At 43.4% G+C, this 21,173-nt stretch overlaps 1 protein-coding gene across 1 annotated transcript in view; it reads right to left on the bottom strand.

Annotated features, from left to right (window-relative positions):
- The window catches only part of TXLNA (taxilin alpha), a 36,921-nt gene extending 15,955 nt beyond the window's left edge, over positions 1–20,966 (bottom strand). Inside the window, 9 exon segments of the mRNA XM_068268886.1 lie at positions 496–591; positions 673–765; positions 1,917–1,991; positions 11,161–11,280; positions 13,701–13,895; positions 20,612–20,746; positions 20,748–20,783; positions 20,874–20,897; positions 20,899–20,966. Of these exon segments, the coding sequence (XP_068124987.1) occupies positions 496–591; positions 673–765; positions 1,917–1,991; positions 11,161–11,280; positions 13,701–13,895; positions 20,612–20,746; positions 20,748–20,783; positions 20,874–20,897; positions 20,899–20,946 (822 nt within the window). The 5' untranslated portion in view covers positions 20,947–20,966.
- Positions 20,967–21,173: the final 207 nt, after the last annotated feature.

Here is a 21,173-nt window from a genome sequence, read left to right as displayed (position 1 = left end):
GAATCTACAATGTTCATAGTCATGAAAATAAAGAAAACGAGAAAAGAAAAGTCAAGAAAAATAAAGAAAATGAGACGGTGTCTCCAAACTTTTGGTGTGTGTGTGTGTGTGTGTGTGTGTGTGTGTGTGTGTGTGTGTGTGTGTGTGTGTGTGTAGAGTTACATTTTAACTATGAATGTTACAAAGCAGCCATGTCATGGTGATGTACAACCTACCGGTAGTTCGTTCAGCTCACAACAAAAATAACAAAAATAAATAATGAGCTTTTGTACTTTTCAGCACACTTATCAGGATTGTTTACTCATCCAGATAAAAAAGTGTTTTGTTCATAGATTTACTTGTCAAAGCGTCACATGTGCATTTTGCTGCAGTTCCCCCGCCTCACTTGCATGCATACAAGAACTGTCTATTAACCCTTGCAAAGGGGAAAAAAAAGAAACCCAGTAAATGAACAGACAAGTTAATTAACTTGCAGGTTTTATAAGCACCACTTACCTCTTCAGCCATCACCAGTAGAGCCTTGTTACTGCTTTCCCATCTGGAGCGATACATAGTGGTCTCCTTCTCCAATTTTTTTATTTTCTTTGTCATCTGCATAAAAGGCAATTCATTAGTGTATTTTATATTTAAACTGCTCTCAGATAGTTATAAACTGGGTAATGGGTAGATAACCTTTTCCATTTCCTGTTTGAAGGTCGTAAAAACTTCATTACTTTTGGAAAGTGTGTTTTGAAATTCCTCAAATTTCTCTGTGTAGAGAGCCAGCTGAATGAAGAGATGCACAAAAGATTAACAATGATAGAGAAAATTCATGTATTTGGAAAAATATGGTACACATTTGGGTTATTGTTTTGGCAACATTTGCAAGCAGCTGACAATGGTTATAAGAGTGGTGAAATCTGATCTAACTAAACCTCTGCTGGGTGCTCCATACTTGACAAGACAAACATTTATATTACGATTTTCTCCTGGTGGACTCAAAGCGCCAGAGCTGCAGCCACTAGGGCGCACTCTATAGGCAGTGGCGGTGTTAAGGAGTCTAGTCCAGAACTCCTTACTGAATATTTGCTGGTTTACTGAACACGAAGAGCAGAGATTCTAACCCTGGTCTCCTGTGTCAGAGGGAGTGCCTTTAACCAGTACAACCGTGGAGACCCACACATGTGGAGGGTGGATGCCAAAAGTTGCAGCAATCACCCTCAGCCCCATCACTATGTGTGCATTGCATATAACCATACACAGCATGAAGATATAAGGGGGAAGTTAGACAGCAGTAAAATACAAGGATCTACCTTTAACTGCAATCAGAAGAAACCCCAAACAGCCAGAGTGACATAACAGCCTACTGTGACATAAGGGTTTTCAACAAATCGTGTAATTATTGTCCAAGAAATCCTGTGTTGTGTTGTGTGACTACATCCATAGCTTTTATGAGAGGAAAGTACCTAGCTTTATCTCATGAGATACTACGTGATGAGGTGTACTTGTGAAAAGATCAACTTCACCGGCCTAGGAACACATACATAGCTAGAATGACAACAGCTGGGGAGGAAAATGTAAACCACGCAGGAAACATTAGTATAAATCTGTTGGAAACTAGAGGTTGATGTCTGCAGTTGCCTGTGGGATCTCATTAAGGACAAATCTTGGAATGGTTTTGAAAAACTGACCCACAGGTTCTGTTACACGTTTCTTACCCCAAACAGGAGATTGGATCTTTATCAATATTTAAAATCATGCACGGTTTACCTTGTATGGGGGAGGGAAGCAGATGTGCAAATTTTGTAACCTATCCATACATTTTAGAAAACCGCTTTTCTGTGTGAATGTGGTATGCTGCATCTATTCCTAAACTACAAGCATACACGTGCATAACATTTATTAAAAGCCACAAAATCAGAAAAGTCGGGGATTACTTGCTGTTTGAGGTGGGTTTCCTGTTGTTTCATGAGCTCACACATTCTCTGCGATTCCACCGCTTCTTTTAAGAGCTGATGGAGGGAAAAAAAAATTGTAAGACAAAACTAGCTGCAACAGAGGAACAAAACATATCAGTTATGCATGCTTGCTTATTCTTTCATTTCATCAGACCCATGGGGCTCGATTCACAAAAGGGTGCTAAAAGCTTTGGGCGTGCTAACTAGGGTGCTAAGCAGTTGTTAGCAAGCCCAAAGCTTTTATTGATCGCGTGCAAAGTTTAGCGCTGCGCGCGAAACGTTGCATCGGGTGCGTCTGCGCTAGTGTTGGGCGAACATCTAGATGTTCGGGTTCGGGCCGAACAGGCCGAACATGGCCGCGATGTTCGGGTGTTCGACCCGAACTCCGAACATAATGGAAGTCAATGGGGACCCGAACTTTTGTGCTTTGTAAAGCCTCCTTACATGCTACATACCCCAAATTTACAGGGTATGTGCACCTTGGGAGTGGGTACAAGAGGAAAAAAAAATTTAGCAAAAAGAGCTTATAGTTTTTGAGAAAATCGATTTTAAAGTTTCAAAGGGAAAACTGTCTTTTAAATGCGGGAAATGTCTGTTTTCTTTGCACAGGTAACATGCTTTTTGTCGGCATGCAGTCATAAATGTAATACATATAAGAGGTTCCAGGAAAAGGGACCGGTAACGCTAACCCAGCAGCAGCACACGTGATGGAACAAGAGGAGGGTGGCGCAGGAGGAGAAGGCCACGCTTTGAGACACAACAACCCAGGCCTTGCATGAGGACAAGAAGCGTGCGGATAGCAATTTGCATTTTGTCGCCATGCAGTCATAAATGTAATACAGATGAGAGGTTCAATAAACAGGGACCGGAAACGCTAACCCATCACAGATGTTCATTGTTCATGTTACTTGGTTGGGGTCCGGGAGTGTTGCGTAGTCGTTTCCAATCCAGGATTGATTCATTTTAATTTGAGTCAGACGGTCTGCATTTTCTGTGGAGAGGCGGATACGCCGCCGATCTGTGACGATGCCTCCGGCAGCACTGAAACAGCGTTCCGACATAACGCTGGCTGCCGGGCAAGCCAGCACCTCTATTGCGTACATTGCCAGTTTGTGCCAGGTGTCTAGCTTCGATACCCAATAGTTGAAGGGTGCAGATGGATTGTTCAACACAGCTACGCCATCTGACATGTAGTCCTTGACCATCTTCTCCAGGCGATCGGTGTTGGAGGTGGATCTGCACGCTTGCTGTTCTGTGTGCTGCTGCATGGGTGTCAGAAAATTTTCCCACTCCAAGGACACTGCCGATACCATTCCCTTTTGGGCACTAGCTGCGGCTTGTGTTGTTTGCTGCCCTCCTGGTCGTCCTGGGTTTGCGGAAGTCAGTCTGTCGGCGTACAACTGGCTAGAGGAGGGGGAGGATGTCAATCTCCTCTCTAAAGTCTCCACAAGGGCCTGCTGGTATTCTTCCATTTTGACCTGTCTGGCTCTTTCTTCAAGCAGTTTTGGAACATTGTGTTTGTACCGTGGATCCAGAAGGGTATAAACCCAGTAATTGGTGTTGTCCAGAATGCGCACAATGCGTGGGTCGCGTTCAATGCAGTCCTAGGCCGAAGAGGTCATAGCCTAGGGTCACAAAACCTGTTTATTGGGCAATTTCAATGGTGGCGAGTCTGACGTACATAAATCGCAGCAATGGCCGTTAGCAACGTCTGAATCTCACGAAATGTCTCATGCAGGTAGAAGACATATTGTTAGACTTGGGCTCCAAAGATGGGTTCCCTACATCTCTGCAAACCAGAGTTACAGGGCTCCAAATTTGGTAAAATCCCCCATAGGCTTTCATTGGGCCTCCTATTTACAGTTCCAAAATCTCACATCTTTTCAAAGGGCAATTACTCAGCAGTGGCAAATTTTCTAGCATTGTAGGGACCCTTAGGGGGAACATGACTGGTGAGTTTCGGGCCCCTAGGCCAAAGAGGTCATAGCCTAGGGTCACAAAAACCTGTTTATTGGGGCTATTTCAATGGTAGTGATGGTGACGTACATAAATCGCAGCAATGGCCGTTAGCAAAGTCTGAATCTCACGAAATGTCTCATGCAGGTAGAAGACATATTGTTAGACTTGGATTCCAAAGATGGGGTCCCTACATCTCTGCAAACCAGAGTTACAGGGGTCCAAAATTGGTAAAATCCCCCATAGGATTTCATTGGCTCCCTATTTCACTTTCCAAAATCTCACATCTTTTCAAAGGGCAATGGCTCAGCAGTACCAAATTTTCTAGCATTGTAGGGACGCTTAGGGGGATCATGACTGGTGAGTTTTGCCACTGCTGAGCCATTGCCCTTTGAAATGGTGTGAGATTTTGGAACGGTAAATAGGAGGCCCAATGAAAGCCTATGGGGGATTTTACCAATTTTGGACCCCTGTAACTCTGGTTTGCAGAGATGTAGGGACCCCATCTTTGGAATCCAAGTCTAACAATATGTCTTCTACCTGCATGAGACATTTCGTGAGATTCAGACTTTGCTAACGGCCATTGCTGCGATTTATGTACGTCACCATCACTACCATTGAAATAGCCCCAATAAACAGGTTTTTGTGACCCTAGGCTATGACCTCTTCGGCCTAGGGGCCCGAAACTCACCAGTCATGTTCCCCCTAAGGGTCCCTACAATGCTAGAAAATTTGGTACTGCTGAGCCATTGCCCTTTGAAAAGATGTGAGATTTTGGAAAGTGAAATAGGGAGCCAATGAAATCCTATGGGGGATTTTACCAATTTTGGACCCCTGTAACTCTGGTTTGCAGAGATGTAGGGACCCCATCTTTGGAATCCAAGTCTAACAATATGTCTTCTACCTGCATGAGACATTTCGTGAGATTCAGACTTTGCTAACGGCCATTGCTGCGATTTATGTACGTCACCATCACTACCATTGAAATAGCCCCAATAAACAGGTTTTTGTGACCCTAGGCTATGACCTCTTCGGCCTAGGGGCCCGAAACTCACCAGTCATGTTCCCCCTAAGGGTCCCTACAATGCTAGAAAATTTGGTACTGCTGAGCCATTGCCCTTTGAAAAGATGTGAGATTTTGGAAAGTGAAATAGGGAGCCAATGAAATCCTATGGGGGATTTTACCAATTTTGGACCCCTGTAACTCTGGTTTGCAGAGATGTAGGGACCCCATCTTTGGAATCCAAGTCTAACAATATGTCTTCTACCTGCATGAGACATTTCGTGAGATTCAGACTTTGCTAACGGCCATTGCTGCGATTTATGTACGTCACCATCACTACCATTGAAATAGCCCCAATAAACAGGTTTTTGTGACCCTAGGCTATGACCTCTTCGGCCTAGGGGCCCGAAACTCACCAGTCATGTTCCCCCTAAGGGTCCCTACAATGCTAGAAAATTTGGTACTGCTGAGCCATTGCCCTTTGAAAAGATGTGAGATTTTGGAAAGTGAAATAGGGAGCCAATGAAATCCTATGGGGGATTTTACCAATTTTGGACCCCTGTAACTCTGGTTTGCAGAGATGTAGGGACCCCATCTTTGGAATCCAAGTCTAACAATATGTCTTCTACCTGCATGAGACATTTCGTGAGATTCAGACGTTGCTAACGGCCATTGCTGCGATTTATGTACGTCAGACTCGCCACCATTGAAATTGCCCAATAAACAGGTTTTGTGACCCTAGGCTATGACCTCTTCGGCCTAGGACTGCATTGAACGCGACCCACGCATTGTGCGCATTCTGGACAACACCAATTACTGGGTTTATACCCTTCTGGATCCACGGTACAAACACAATGTTCCAAAACTGCTTGAAGAAAGAGCCAGACAGGTCAAAATGGAAGAATACCAGCAGGCCCTTGTGGAGACTTTAGAGAGGAGATTGACATCCTCCCCCTCCTCTAGCCAGTTGTACGCCGACAGACTGACTTCCGCAAACCCAGGACGACCAGGAGGGCAGCAAACAACACAAGCCGCAGCTAGTGCCCAAAAGGGAATGGTATCGGCAGTGTCCTTGGAGTGGGAAAATTTTCTGACACCCATGCAGCAGCACACAGAACAGCAAGCGTGCAGATCCACCTCCAACACCGATCGCCTGGAGAAGATGGTCAAGGACTACATGTCAGATGGCGTAGCTGTGTTGAACAATCCATCTGCACCCTTCAACTATTGGGTATCGAAGCTAGACACCTGGCACAAACTGGCAATGTACGCAATAGAGGTGCTGGCTTGCCCGGCAGCCAGCGTTATGTCGGAACGCTGTTTCAGTGCTGCCGGAGGCATCGTCACAGATCGGCGGCGTATCCGCCTCTCCACAGAAAATGCAGACCGTCTGACTCAAATTAAAATGAATCAATCCTGGATTGGAAACGACTACGCAACACTCCCGGACCCCAACCAAGTAACATGAACAATGAACATCTGTGATGGGTTAGCGTTTCCGGTCCCTGTTTATTGAACCTCTCATCTGTATTACATTTATGACTGCATGGCGACAAAATGCAAATTGCTATCCGCACGCTTCTTGTCCTCATGCAAGGCCTGGGTTGTTGTGTCTCAAAGCGTGGCCTTCTCCTCCTGCGCCACCCTCCTCTTGTTCCATCACGTGTGCTGCTGCTGGGTTAGCGTTACCGGTCCCTTTTCCTGGAACCTCTTATATGTATTACATTTATGACTGCATGCCGACAAAAAGCATGTTACCTGTGCAAAGAAAACAGACATTTCCCGCATTTAAAAGACAGTTTTCCCTTTGAAACTTTAAAATCGATTTTCTCAAAAACTATAAGCTCTTTTTGCAAAAAAAATTTTTCCTCTTGTACCCACTCCCAAGGTGCACATACCCTGTAAATTTGGGGTATGTAGCATGTAAGGAGGCTTTACAGAGCACGAAAGTTCGGGTCCCCATTGACTTCCATTATGTTCGGAGTTCGGCCATGTTCGGCCCGAACCCGAACATCTAGATGTTCGCCCAACACTACACGTGACCCGTTCGGCCAATCACAGCGCTAGCCGAACGTTCGGGTAACGTTCGGCCATGCGCTCTTAGTTCGGCCATATGGCCGAACAGTTTGGCCGAACACCATCAGGTGTTCGGCCGAACCCGAACATCACCCGAACAGGGTGATGTTCTGCAGAACCCGAACAGTGGCGAACACTGTTCGCCCAACACTAGTCTGCGCCCGAAACATCGCACTATGCGACGTTTCGGGCGCACCCAGTGCAACGGTTTGATCGCACCCGGTGTGACGTTTCACGCGCACCGCTAAACTCTGCGCGTCCTAAAGGGCTTTAGACTAAGGGGCTTTTAGGCGTGCTAAGTTAGCACCCTTTTGTGAATCAAGCCCATGGTGGCCCCTTAATGAACCTGGCCTCTCCATGCTGCCACTGTACACTCCCCATTCACATGTCCGACTACTTCCAGTCAGAGCAGGGCGCATGCACCGTCCAGTCCGTGTGCATCTGGCAACTGTTCTCCCAAATGGATGTGCAGAGCAGCCGCGCCTGTGATCGGTTCGCAAACATTAACCATGAATACCGAGTACATGCCCAGGAGCATCTGCTACACCGTGGGCAGAGTGGACAGAACAGGGGGCTACAACAGCAACAAGGAGAGGCGCCTAACCAGAATAATGGAACACTAAGTGTCCGATGAAATAAAAGGACTAAGCAGGTGTGCACAATGTTTTCATTTTTCCTATACCGTACATACTCAAATACAAGTCAACCTAGAGTACAAATCGACACCAATATTTGACCCTCTTAAGCTGGAATTTTTTAGTAACTCAAGTATAAAAGTCTACCCAACAAAGTTAATGGCTGCACTTGGGACTCAGGAGGGGTTAATGACTGCACTGCAACATTATTGCAGCCATTAACCCCTCCTGTCCCTTAAGTGCAGCCAATAACTCCCCCAGGCCCCAAAGTGCAGCAATTATTCACCCCTTTCCTGCATCCCAGTATTTCCCCCTCTGCCCCTTTCTTTGTTAATTGTTGTGGCCAGGACTTTAGGCCTGTTTTCTTGGCATTTCCTTCATCAAGAAAGTGTCACTTACCACTGGTTACATTGCTGCAACTGGGAATGTCACTAATAGTACTCCGTGTTGCTTGTGACTCGTGTATAAGTTGACCCCTATACTTTTGAGTCAGACTTACATTTCTAGACTTATACTCGAGTATATACGGTAATTAACACAGAAGACTAAAAAACTCAATATGCATAGGAATTAATCTGCTAGAACCACCTTTGTCTGCAAACACAGCTGCAAGTCAATGGGGTCAATGATAATGGAAAAGAAGAAGGGTCCGCATCATAGCACATGATTAAGGACCATTTTAGGTCCGAAACATGTCAGCTAAGTGTTCCTTGTGCTGTCCTGGGATAAGTCCCTAATAAAGCTGATGTGACATTAAAGTGGACCCTTCTTTTCCTTGATCTGCGGGGTGGTTGCCCAGGTCCAGCTCTGTCCGTATTGGAGTGCAGCGTTATACCTGCTTCCTTGATGGTCAATGATTATGTAAGGTGATATATAAACATATTCACACAAGTGCTTGATCCAGCAAGTGACTACGTGTCTTCTAATCAATCACACATTTTACAGCAAAAGGCCAAATAACCAATCAATATGACTAAAGTGTGGTGTGAAATGCACTTAAATATGTCAAGAACATCCAACGTTGCTGTAAAAAGTCTCTGCAATAACTGAATTCAGAACCCTGATGCTGTAAAGACAAAGTTTTCCATTAAAGGGGTTCTTTCGCGAAAAAAGTAGGCAGTTAAAAAATGTGACAGATGACAGGTTTTGGGCCAGTCCATCTTTTTAAGGGGGATTTTCAGGGCTTTCTTTGTTTTCAACAGCATTTCCTGAACAGCAGTTTAACTGCCAAAATAGCAAGATACCAGCCAGCCTCCCTAATCACTTGCACACTATTATGTCAGTTAGATTTTGCAACTGTTGTTCAGGAAATGCTGTTGAAAACAAAGAAAGCCCTGAGAATCCCCCTTAAAAAGATGGACTGGCCCAAAACCTGTCATCTGTCACATTTTTTAACTGCCTACTTTTTTCGCGAAAGAACCCCTTTAAGTAACCAAGCATCTCAGATTCCCGTATATGGAAATTAAGGGAGACATTTTTGTAACACGAATCTACATGCAAGTTGGTCAGTAAATATAACCTCTCTCTCTTTTACAGTTTATTCAAAATCTAGCTCTGCTTCTCCCCTAGAGTCTCACTCTTCCTGTTGCAAAAGGGCGAGTCTCACTCCTATTGCATTTTCTTTAATACAAAGTAAACCTTCGGTAAAAAAAAAAAAAAAAAAAAAAAAAAAAAAAAAAAAGATGAAAGAAACAACTGTATCCATAGGTATAATCACAAACAGTACTTCCCTGGAATCCCAGATTCTAGTTTAGGCTGTAATGGTTAAAAACTAGCTTAGGTTGAACTGTCACTAGCATGAGTGCTGTTCTGAAGAATGATCTTAAATGATCTTAAAGACTTAAAGAGAAACTCCAACCTAGAATTGAACTTTATCCCAATCAGTAGCTGATACCCCCTTTTACATGAGAAATAATGATTTTCACAAACAGACCATCAGGGGGCGCTGTATGACTGATTTTGTGCTGAAACCCCTCCCACAATAAGCTCTGGCTGGGACCACGGTACTCTGGGCAAACTGCCACAATGTAACAAGGTTCACAGACAGGAACTAGCTGTTTACAGCTGTCTCTAACAGCCAAAACAGCTAGGAGCAGCTACATAACCTGCCCACAGTAAAAATTTCACCATGTAATAAATGTCAGAATGTAAATCATGTAATAAATGTCGGAATGTAATTACCATAATTAAAAAAATAATTTTTTAATTATGGTAAAAAATGAAGCACTCTTTTTACTACATTATTTTCACTGGAGTTCCTCTTTAAGATAATTTAGATCGGTTTATACAGCTACACAGGCTATAAGACCTCTTATTAAACTATTGAGGAGAATGGCACTGCAGTCAGACTACAACTTACTGCACAAAGACTGGAATTTGTAGCCCTGGGTCATCAGGGATATACCATATTTTTTGGGCTACAAGACGCACTTTTTCTCCTCCAAAAGTGGGGAGAAAAGGTCCCCGCGTCTTATAGTGTGACTACAGTGAGTCCTGACCTACCATCACCTGCCTATACAAGCCGCTGACCAGACGTTATGTCATGGACTCCCTGCATTGACTGTGTCCTGTGCTCCTCCTGTAGGAAGCATTTAGCGGCAGCCGCTATCACTCACCCCGAGTGCCTGCAGTGATCAGCTGCTGTCCCCTCCGTGTCCGTGGTGTTCTCCGTGATCCCGATGGCCTGCTTCTCTCCCGTTCTGCAATTGTAATTAGCGGCGCTAGCCATGGGCATCACTCACCTCATCCAGAGAGCCTTTGGCGATCAGCTGCTTCTGTTTCTCTCACTCCTTCCCCGTAGCACCGACATTTCTTGGTTGTGACACTATAGAAGCGACCAGGCGCTAGGAGGGAGTGAGAGAGACAGAAGCAGTCGTTTGCCGCAGACTCACTGGATGAGGTAAGTGATGCCCATGGCTAGCACTGCTAATTACAATTGCAGAACAGGAGTGGAGCAGGCCATCGGGAACACCACGGACACAGAGGGGACAGCATCTGATCACCACAGGCACTCCGGATGAGTGAGTGATTACTTCCTACGGGGAGGGAGCGCAGGACACAGAGGGGGACAGGAGCCAGATACAGATGGGAACAGGAGGCAGATACAGAGGGGAACAGGAGGATGACAAAGGGGGGAGAACATCCACAAGACGCCACTGGACCAGATTTAGTTTTTTGTTTGTTTTTTGTCCGAGGTTTTTCTCTCTCTAAAGCTTGGTGCATCTTATAGTCCATAAAATACGGTAGATGAAGGCAATCATCTTACGTGGTGCTGATTTTAACCGTTAAAGTGACACAAACAAGTTATCCATATTTATCTTATATCACTTCAGGTACACATTAATAGAATAAAAATTGAATTTGGAAAGTGAGACGTCAATTTTTTTTTAAAACTCCATGCAGAAATCTTGACAGCAGCGAGTATGACTGACAGGAAGAATCTGCTAGAAAACATGTGCCAAAAACTGTTTTGTTACTTTGGAATGGAAAATGCGTATGACATCAGTGGTGACATTATCAACCAAGAAACAGACAGAGAACAGCATTTACTTACAAAGTCTTTTTCCCGCTGGTGACGCTCCTCAACTTCCTTTAGCATCTCTTGAGCCTGCTGAAGCTTGGCATCAACTAACTGCTGCTGAAGGTCTTTGTGTTTGAACACTTTATCTATGTGCTGTACAAAATAGATATGTCATAACAATAAGCATCTTACTAGCACAGAAACAACAATAACCCCAATGACTGCTGCATCCAACTGATCCATTTTAAAGCTGCATACATTTACATAATATTAGCATACAATTTGCATCACCTGACCATCTATAGATACCATGTCCCAACTGAACTAATCTACATATGTAAAAGATATGGAGACAGTCATTTCTAGGACACAGTTGTAATACTGATCTAAATTGCAGCAGAAAATAAATCTGAAAATACACAAGCCACGCAAACAGTTTTTTTTTTTGTTTTTTAAATCACATTATCCTTCACATTCCCACAGACAGTAAGCCTATTTGGCAGAAACCATGTGCTCTTATCCACCACCAAGTGGACTCCGTGACAACTGCTATATGCATCCCTGCATTGCAATCTGCACACAATTGTTTATTACATCATTATTTTGTGCACCATTGTTGAACACCAAAATGTCCCTTGCTTAATGTTGTAATGTCTTCCCTATCTAATGTACAGTGCTGTGTAATAGGTTAGTGCTTTATAAGTTTAAGTTAAATAAGAATATGCTTCTGTGGTGTTTGCCTACAGTATTAGTAGTATTAAACAGGGACATACCATGCCTAAAATTACAGGAATAATAAAAAAAAAAAAAAAAAAGCAGATTCCTCCCTAGGAAGTCTCATGCTGGGTACCTGGTCTTTACTGCATGGGTCTCTTCTGCCAAGGTGCAAGACACACTTAGGATTTGTCTCCACTACATGCAGAAATGCATCAAATCTGACAGCCATTGTTAATCAACTGGTTGTCTACAAAGTTAAATCAAACCTGAAGTAAAAAAAAACATACAAAACAAAAAAATACCTCAGTAGTGGAAAGCCTCTGGATAATACAAAAGTTTCCTGGATCTTCCTACAGCCAATCAATCATTCCAGTGCAAGGTCCCTCTGTACCTCTGTGTGTGCTGCCATGTACGAGCGCTTCCCGCTATTGGGCATGTGCGGAATATACTTGTGCATGCTCAGTGTGGATGCACACATCTACGGCCAGTAGCTAACCAGCGCTGGATCAGATAATTATAGGAGGATCTGGGAAGACTCTAGTATCCAGAGGCTTCACAGTACTGAACTAAGTATCCAACTTTTATTTTTAACTTCCAGCTTGCTTTAAAAAAAAATCCATAATGCTGATCTTGCTGATATATGACAAAATATACAGCACTTCATTCTTTTACCACCCTGCACAGCAACTTATTGTTGAGTTGTAGATATTTATGAAAAGGCATACGAGCTCAAGAACTGGCTCTGTGATCAGCAAGATAGTGAAATAAATTGCATGTAAAGAACAGACGGATTAGCAGTGCACTGAACCAAGCAGCACCTGACCCACACTACCTGCATAGGGCTGCTAAGCCGCTTAAAGGCACACACTGTACTCACACAGCTTACACAGGTGCTCAAAAAACTAACTAGACTCTTACTCAACTTCCCCATAGGAGATATGCTGTAACCTCATCTAAGAGGCATCTTTTCAACACATGTTAGCAGGGACACCACATGCAGGTAGCCTCACGTCCCCACCCTAACCTAAGTTTAAAACTGACAATGATTTGGGAACATGAATGTAACGTGACTTGGGAGCTACTTACCAGAGAGGAAGTGGTATAATAATATAGAATAGATGATACTACAATAAACCTTTTTTTGTTCTAATTTCAATGATTATTTCTGAATGAACAAATCCCAAGGAATTGCTATAAAATGACAACTCAAAAACTCAAAGATTTGGTGCAATTTAAAGCTTTCTGTGCGAGTCAGATTAGAAAGCCCACCACAAAGTTGTCTTACAAACATCTTAAATTACTCAGTGAGATCAGCACCCATGTATGAGGAAGAAGCAAAAAGAAGAAAGCATGGTGCCTAGACCTAGGATGCCTTTGAGTACTATGGAGCAGAGAGTACAAGTAAACGTCCAAAGTCAGGTTGGCACCTCCTGAAGAAACGATCTCTTTAATTTAAAACATAACTCTTTAGCTGTTCAGCTTAAAGAAAGTCTGACTGCCTGAAAAATTGGACAGTCACTTTTTAATCTTTGTTATGCAATGAAGACCTAAAAACATCTTTACCTCCAGTACAAAACATGTTATAGAGTATTTCATATCTCCCTGCTTATAACTAGGGATGATCAATGAGATGCAAATTCTTCCAAAATTATGCAAACTTTTATGCAAATGTATGCAGTTCTAAAATGGACCAATCCATTTAAAGCCAGGTTTAAACTGATTGGTCCATTTTCAAGCTGCATATATTTGCATACAAATTTGCATAAACTGGCATCAACTCGGTAGAATTTGCATACCTTCGATCATCCCTACTTATGACTGTAAGTTTGCCTTATGTAGGTTATCCTTTCACTTACTTCCTCCCTGAGCTCATATTGTTCAATCAGTTTCTTCAGTCTGTCAGCCAGCTCCACATTTTCCTGTCGCAGCTTAGTGTTGCGCTCATTGTGTTGCTCCATCTGTGACTGAATGTCATTGAGGGTCACCTGAAAGTGAGAAGTCACCTCTTTCCGTTTCTCTTCCTCCTCACGGGCTCTTTGTATACCTTCCTCCTACATAAATAAAAACACACGGTTAAAGGCCTCTTTGTTCATAATGCCATGTGCACTGGGTATACTTACGTTTCTATATGCAAATAGTTTATTAGGGTCAGATCGCGGGAAAAAAAAATAAGTTAATCTCTTAAACCGTGGAGGTGCATCTGCATCAAGTGATCTGCCCCCTGTGCTGGTAAAGGCGCTCCCACCCTGCTGCCAACAAGGAACTAAAGTAACATGGTAGGACGCAGTCAGCTTGGTATTTTAAATACATTCATTGCAAAAAAAAGTAGACTTGGGAGCTACTTACCAGAGAGGAAGTGGTATAATATAGAATAGATGATACCCTCGTGACGTCAGCGCTCCTGGGTCCGGACCCAGGAGCGCTGACGTCACGAGGGTAGCGGGAAGTTCGTACGTTCACACTGAAGGAGAGCGGCGTGTCGGGACGCCGGTGCCGCTACAAGGGGGAACGATATTGGTGGGCTGTGATGCCCGACATGCCCTTATTTTATCTACCCATGTGAGTGCGCTGAACTGCGCAGGCTGCTTTGATTTTAAAACTGGATTACGCTATGTGTTTTTAAATTGTTTTACATGTGGAAATTGTGCAATAAATTTGGAGCCATATGTCATATGACAGAGCAAGTGTGAAGGCTGTGATTGATAGTTAGCCGCTTGAAGGCCACGCACTAGACCCACCTGGAATTTGAGGTGGTGTCCATCTGGTGAGCTGCTATATCTAAGGGGTTATATCTCACAGAGAGTGGAACACACTATCACCTGTGCACGTGTTGGGTGAAGAGTTTTGATAACTGTTGATTAAGATTGCAGTAATGCACTATGTGCGATTGTGTTTTCTTTATTTTTTAAGCTGCAAGAGGAGCGCTGTCACAGCAACGTTGGACTTTTGACATAGGTTTTGTGGTAGCGAATACTCATATGGACATTCTCTGTATTTGGCAGGCGCAGTTCTTTGTTTAGTATATTTTAAACAATACCAGTTGCCCATCAGCCCTTCTTATCTGGCTGCAGTAGTGTCTGAATAACACCAGAAACAAGCATGCAGCTAATCTTGTCAGATCGGACAATGTCAGAAACACCTGATCTGCTGCATGCTTGTTCAGGGTCTATGGATAAAAGTATTAGAGGCAAAGGATCAGCAGGGCTACCAGGCAACTAGTATGGTGTAAAAGGAAACAAATATGGCAGACTCCATATCCCTCTCACTTCAGTTGTGCTTTAAAGTGGAACTGAACTCAGAACTTTCTCGCTGCTCTAAAACATGCAGCAGCATAACTACCTTTAAAGAAAAACATTTCTTTGTTACAGTTGATACAAATCCTGCAATAAATTTGCAGTTTGTCCATTTCCTGCTTTCATGGAAGCAGACATTTTGTTAACATTCTGTTTACAAATGAGATCTTGGCCGTGGCTGTCAGGTGACAGTTGAGGGATCAAATTACAACTTGTGATTGGTCACAGATGAGGGGAAAATAGATAGGCTAAACTCTAAATACATACAGGGTGCATTTCTCTATGTTTTCCTTCTGTCCTGTGCAATAGTTCAGGTCCACTTTAATCACAGAGTCAGTTACACTTGCTTGCAGTAAAGCAAAGGAAGCTGAATTAAGTTATAAACCTGGCTGAGCTACATGGAAATTTAGCTTCCCTGGCTAACTGGATATAGTGACAAGTGCCCTATCCAGCAAAATTCAACATGACCGGTGCCCACTGTACCACACAGGCATTTCAGGTAACTTTTTTCCCCCCGCAGAATCGATGCAGGCGATTTTGGTTAAGAGATGATGTCACTAGCAGTTTTATTGTTTCTCCCCTGTCATTTGGAAAACATCAAATCCTCAACCTTATAACGATCCCGCTTCCCAAGACCTAACCTTAGCCTTTAGTGGATAATTACCTTAGTATGGAGAAGCCTCTGCATGATCAAGAGGCTTCCCCCAGACTTCCAAAGCCCTTCCTGTTCCTGCACTGGGACCCCTTTTGAAATATTCAACAATTAATGTTGAATATTGCTTGCAGCCACGCTCCCCTGTGTACGAGCATGGCCACGCGGATGTGCCTGCGCAGTAGCACAGAGCCGCTCACATATGGCTTAATCTCAGTGTATGAGCTACTATGAAGACATGGCTACCTGTGCTTGAATGGAGGGGACACATGCAGCAAAGCATAAATGCAATGAACAGGATGATTCACAGCAACTGTAAACTCGCATGATGCCCGATACTGCACAACATACCTCACATTATGTCAACGGATTTCACCTCAACACACCGATGTGAACCTAACATTACAATATAATTGCATTGTTTTAGCAATGAGATTATATTGTAAGACGCAAAGCCCCAGTGTGAACATAACCTAAATAAAACAATTACATATAATAACCGTATGCTTTCATTTCTGTCACTCAATATATGCTTTACCTTCTAACCCTAACAACTCAAACTAACCTCCACTTACCCTGTCCCACAACCTTTCTAACCTATGTCTAGACCTAACTAACACAGAGTCATCTTTACATCTGTGATAAAAAGCCAAATTCCAAACACCAAAATTAACCCCTCTCAGCAACAAACTATCAGGCACCAAGAATGGCATTCCACTATATAATGGCTGAGCACTGGCTGCATAGCTGTTGTACTGGCACCAAAACTACTAATGCAGATTTTAACTTATACAATGTTTCATGAATGGTATGGATTTTGGATGACTTTCCTTCTTGAATAAATATTCAATTTAACAACATGTATAGATTCAGTTTGTCTATTTTTACATTTTGTTTAAAGCGGGATTGTCACCATGAAAATACAATTTCAACAGCAACTGGTCTGAGTGTATTGAGTGATAAAAGATGCTAATCCTGCATTCAAAACTTTCAAAAAAAAGTTATGCTGTTATGGTTTGGAGTTATCACAAACCTTAGGAGCACTGGCCCTTTAAGAGCCATTGCCAAAAAGTTGCATGCTGGGGGATCTTTTTATCTACAGTGGTGTGAAAAACTATTTGCCCCCTTCCTGATTTCTTATTCTTTTGCATGTTTGTCACACTTAAATGTTTCTGCTCATCAAAAACCATTAACTATTAGTCAAAGATAACATAATTGAACACAAAATACGGTTTTAAATGATGGTTTTTATTATTTAGTGAGAAAAAAAAACTCCATATGTGAAAAACTCTGTGTGAAAAAGTGATTCCCCCCCCCTTGTTAAAAAATAACTTAACTGTGGTTTATCACACCTGAGTTCAATTTCTGTAGTCACCCCCAGACCTGATTACTGCCACACCTGTTTCAATCAAGAAATCCCTTAAATAGGAGCTATCTGACACAGAGAAGTAGACCAAAAGCACCTCAAAAGCTAGACATCATGCCAAGATCCAAAGAAATTCAGGAACAAATGAGAACAAAGGTACTGAGATCTATCAGTCTGTTAAAGGTTATAAAGCCATTTCTAAAGCTTTGGGACTCCAGTGAACTACAGTGAGAGCCATTATCCACAAATGGCAAAAACATGGAACAGTGATGAACCTTCCCAGGAGTGGCCGGCCGACCAAAATTACCCCAAGAGCACAGAGAAAACTCATCCGAGAGGCCACAAAAGACCCCAGGACAACATCTTAAGAACTGCAGGCCTCACTTGCCTCAATTAAGGTCAGTGTTCACGACTCCACCATAAGAAAGAGACTGGGCAAAAACGACCTGCATGGCAGATATCCAAGGCGCAAACCACTTTTAAGCAAAAAGAACATTAAAGAGAACCCGAGGTGTGTTTAAAGAATGTTATCTGCATACAGAGGCTGGATCTGCCTATACAGCCCAGCCTCTGTTGCTATCCGAAACCCCACTAAGGTCCCCCTGCACTCTGCAATCCCTCATAAATCAGGCTGAGGCTGTATTTACATCTGTAGTGTCAGTCTCAGCTGCTCCCCGCCTCCTGCATAGCTCCGGTCCCTGCCCCCGTCCCTTCCCTCCAATCAGCTGGGAGGGAAGGGATGCAGGCGGGGACTGGAGTTCTGCAGGAGGCGGGGAGAGCAGCAGACTGACGCTATAGAGATAAACACAGCCAGCTCTGACAAGCTGTTTGTCAGCAGCGTGGCTGTGATTTATGAGGGATTGCAGAGTGCAGGGGGACCTTAGGGGGGTTTGGGATAGCAACAGAGGCTGGGCTGTATAGGCAGATCCAGCCTCTGTATGCAGATAATATTCTTCAAACCCACCTCAGGTTCTCTTTAAGGCTTGTCTCAATTTTGCTAAAAAACATCTCAATGATTGCCAAGACTTTTGGGAAAATACCTTGTGGACCGACGAGACAAAAGTTGACCTTTTTGGAAGGTGCGTGTCCCGTTACATCTGGCATAGAAGTAACACAGCATTTCAGCAAAAGAACATCATACCAACAGTAAAATATGGTGGTGGTAGTGTGATGGTCTGGGGTTGTTTTTCTGCTTCAGGACCTGGAAGGCTTGCTGTGATAGATGGAACCATGAATTCTACTGTCTACCAAAAAATCCTGAAGGAGAATGTCCAGCCATCTGTTTGTCAACTCAAACTGAAGCGATCTTGGGTGTTGCAGCAGGAAAATGACCCAAAACACACCAGCAAATCCACCTCTGAATGGCTGAAGAAAAACAAAATGAAGACTTTGGCGTGGCCTAGTCAAAGTCCTGACCTGAATCCTATTGAGATGTTGTGGCATGACCTTAAAAAGGCAGTTCATGCTTGAAAACCCTCAAATAAAGCTGAATTACAACAATTCTGCAAAGATGAGTGGGCCAAAATTCCTCCAGAGCGCTGTAAAAGACTCGTTGCAAGTTATCGCAAACGCTTGATTGCAGTTATTGCTGCTAAGGGTGGCCCAACCAGTTAATAGGTTCAGGGGGCAATTTCTTTTTCACACAGGTCCATGTAGGTTTTGAGTTTTTTTTCTCACTAAATAATAAAAACCATCATTTAAAACTGCATTTTATGTTCAATTATGTTATCTTTGACTAATAGTTAACGGTTTTTGATGAGCAGAAACATTTAAGTGTGACAAACATGCAAAAGAATAAGAAATCAGGAAGGGGGCAAATAGTTTTTCACACCACTGTATAATATATTCCTCCTCTTCCCTTTATTTCCCCCAAGCTTCTAATGACATAAGACCTCCACCCATTAGGGCAGCCCCCTCCTTCAACACCTTCAAGAAGGCCCTCAAAACTCACCTTTTCACTCTGGCCTACCACCCCTCACAATTGCTCTAAACCCACAGCTGAACTCTGGTCCCCTACCTCTCGTGTCCCTACCTCTCCCTCTAGATTGTAAGCCTTTGGGCAGGGTCCTCCTCTTTTTGTGTCCTACCTGATCATGCATCAGAAATTTTCAGTCTGAAAAGGAAATTAGAAAGGTGCAGATACATTTTCACACTCCGACATGTATCCTGATGTCCACTAGTTACAGAGAAGACTTGACAAAAACCCAAAAGCTTCACATAAATTTCAACTGCTGTTTTTTTACATTCATATCACAGACCAATATAAATGTTAGGAACAAACAGATAACCCCCTTTATATTGTACTTCACATTTACATGTTGGTCTGCAATGCCTTTAAGTAAACCTGAGGCGAGAATAAAAGGATTAGACACTGACCCAGGGCTTGCTCCAACCCCATAAGCACCGCCGAGTCCCTCGTCATCCTCCGGCTATCAGTCTCAGTAATCTTGCTCAGTTGCGCCAGTCAGGCTCTTCTGCACATTCACAAAAGACCACGACTGGCGCAGCGGAGCCAGTTACTGGGACCCATAACCGGAGAACGGAGGCACTCGGGAGGATGGCAAGAATCTTTATTCTCTTCTCAGGCACACTTTAACCTCCCTGGGGGAATGGATGGGCCTGACTCGTCCAGGGAAAGCTAGCTGAAACCCATATAGACGAGTCAGGCTCACCCAGCAGTTCAAAGGCAGGGTTCCAGTTTTCACATTCAAATTTAAACATGCATGCGAAAATTCGCACACGAACGCAAATTTTAATCTCCCCCCCCCCCCCCCCCCCAAAAAAAAATGTGAAAACACTTTTCCCACACTTCTGCCAAGAAGCTGAAGTGTGGGAAAAGTGTAGCCTGGCTGAAAGGGAAAATTAAATTACATTTATTGACATAATTTTGTGTTTGACATTTTTATTATACTCAAAATGTATAATATACCCTTGCTTGGCACATTTTGGTAAGTTACAGGTAAAAATGTCATGAAATTTAAATGAACCACTTTCTGCACAGATATTCATCAGAAATTGAACGCCAGAGAGGTTAAAACAAATCTATAGGTGTGCTGTGGCCTATTTTGAATACTTACCCTGGGAGAGGGAAGCCTCTGAATCCTGGGAAGGCTTCCCCCATCCTCCTCAGCCATGCCGATCCAGCGATGAGACCCCCGATGTGTACCCACACTGTGCCTGCGCATGAAGACAGGTGACTGGGGGACGGGGGGGATGAGGTCCCAGCGCTGGATTGGGCCTGTGGTGGAGGACAGGAAAATCCTCCACTTTTTTTCCCAACAGGTACACTTTAGTTGTTATTGATACCCTTTTCCAAATTATAATACTATTCCATTTTTATAACAAAACAAAAAAAACAAACAAAAAAATTATGTGAAAAATACAACTGTAATGCAATAATGATTCTAATAAGCACTCTTTCCGACAGTGTCAATGTTCACTTAGACTTGCACCTGCCTTTAGTGTGCGATTGTGCCTTTGCAGCTCTCGACACAGACTCTCCAATTTGCTGCGGGCGAGGATGGCCTTGCTATGTTCATTACGGAGCTGGTCTTTCTCCTGGATAAGCTGTGTCTGCTTCTTCTGAAGAACCCCTCATCTGCTTCTGGGAAGTCCTGTGTTCCTCCAGCTTTGGGGAGAGGACAAAAGGCATTAGCTGAGAATGTTGGCCACTGCTGGCAATGTTACCCATAGATAATAGACTGACATCTCCTCTCACCAATTCTGCATATTTCTTGCACAAGGGCAGCCAATTTTTCTTCTGGTGTGCTCAGTGTGTTCAAAGTCTGCATAAGTAGTGTGATCTCCTTGCCTGGGTGCAGAAAGACTGACTATATTACAAAAGTCATTGGGGGAAATGGGAAAAAAAATCATCCTACCAATGAAAATTCATAAGTACCTACCAAGTTGCAGTGTTAAGACCAAAGCTGATAAGTACAGCTAAAACGGCTACCATAGGTAGCTATGCAGTAATCACTGTTGCCCTAGCAGTGTTCCCCAACCCTGTCCTCAAGGCCCA

The sequence above is a fragment of the Hyperolius riggenbachi genome, chromosome 2 (assembly GCF_040937935.1).
Source record: "Hyperolius riggenbachi isolate aHypRig1 chromosome 2, aHypRig1.pri, whole genome shotgun sequence".
Classification (NCBI taxonomy): domain Eukaryota; kingdom Metazoa; phylum Chordata; class Amphibia; order Anura; family Hyperoliidae; genus Hyperolius; species Hyperolius riggenbachi.
This window is presented reverse-complemented; position numbering and strand designations above follow the sequence as displayed.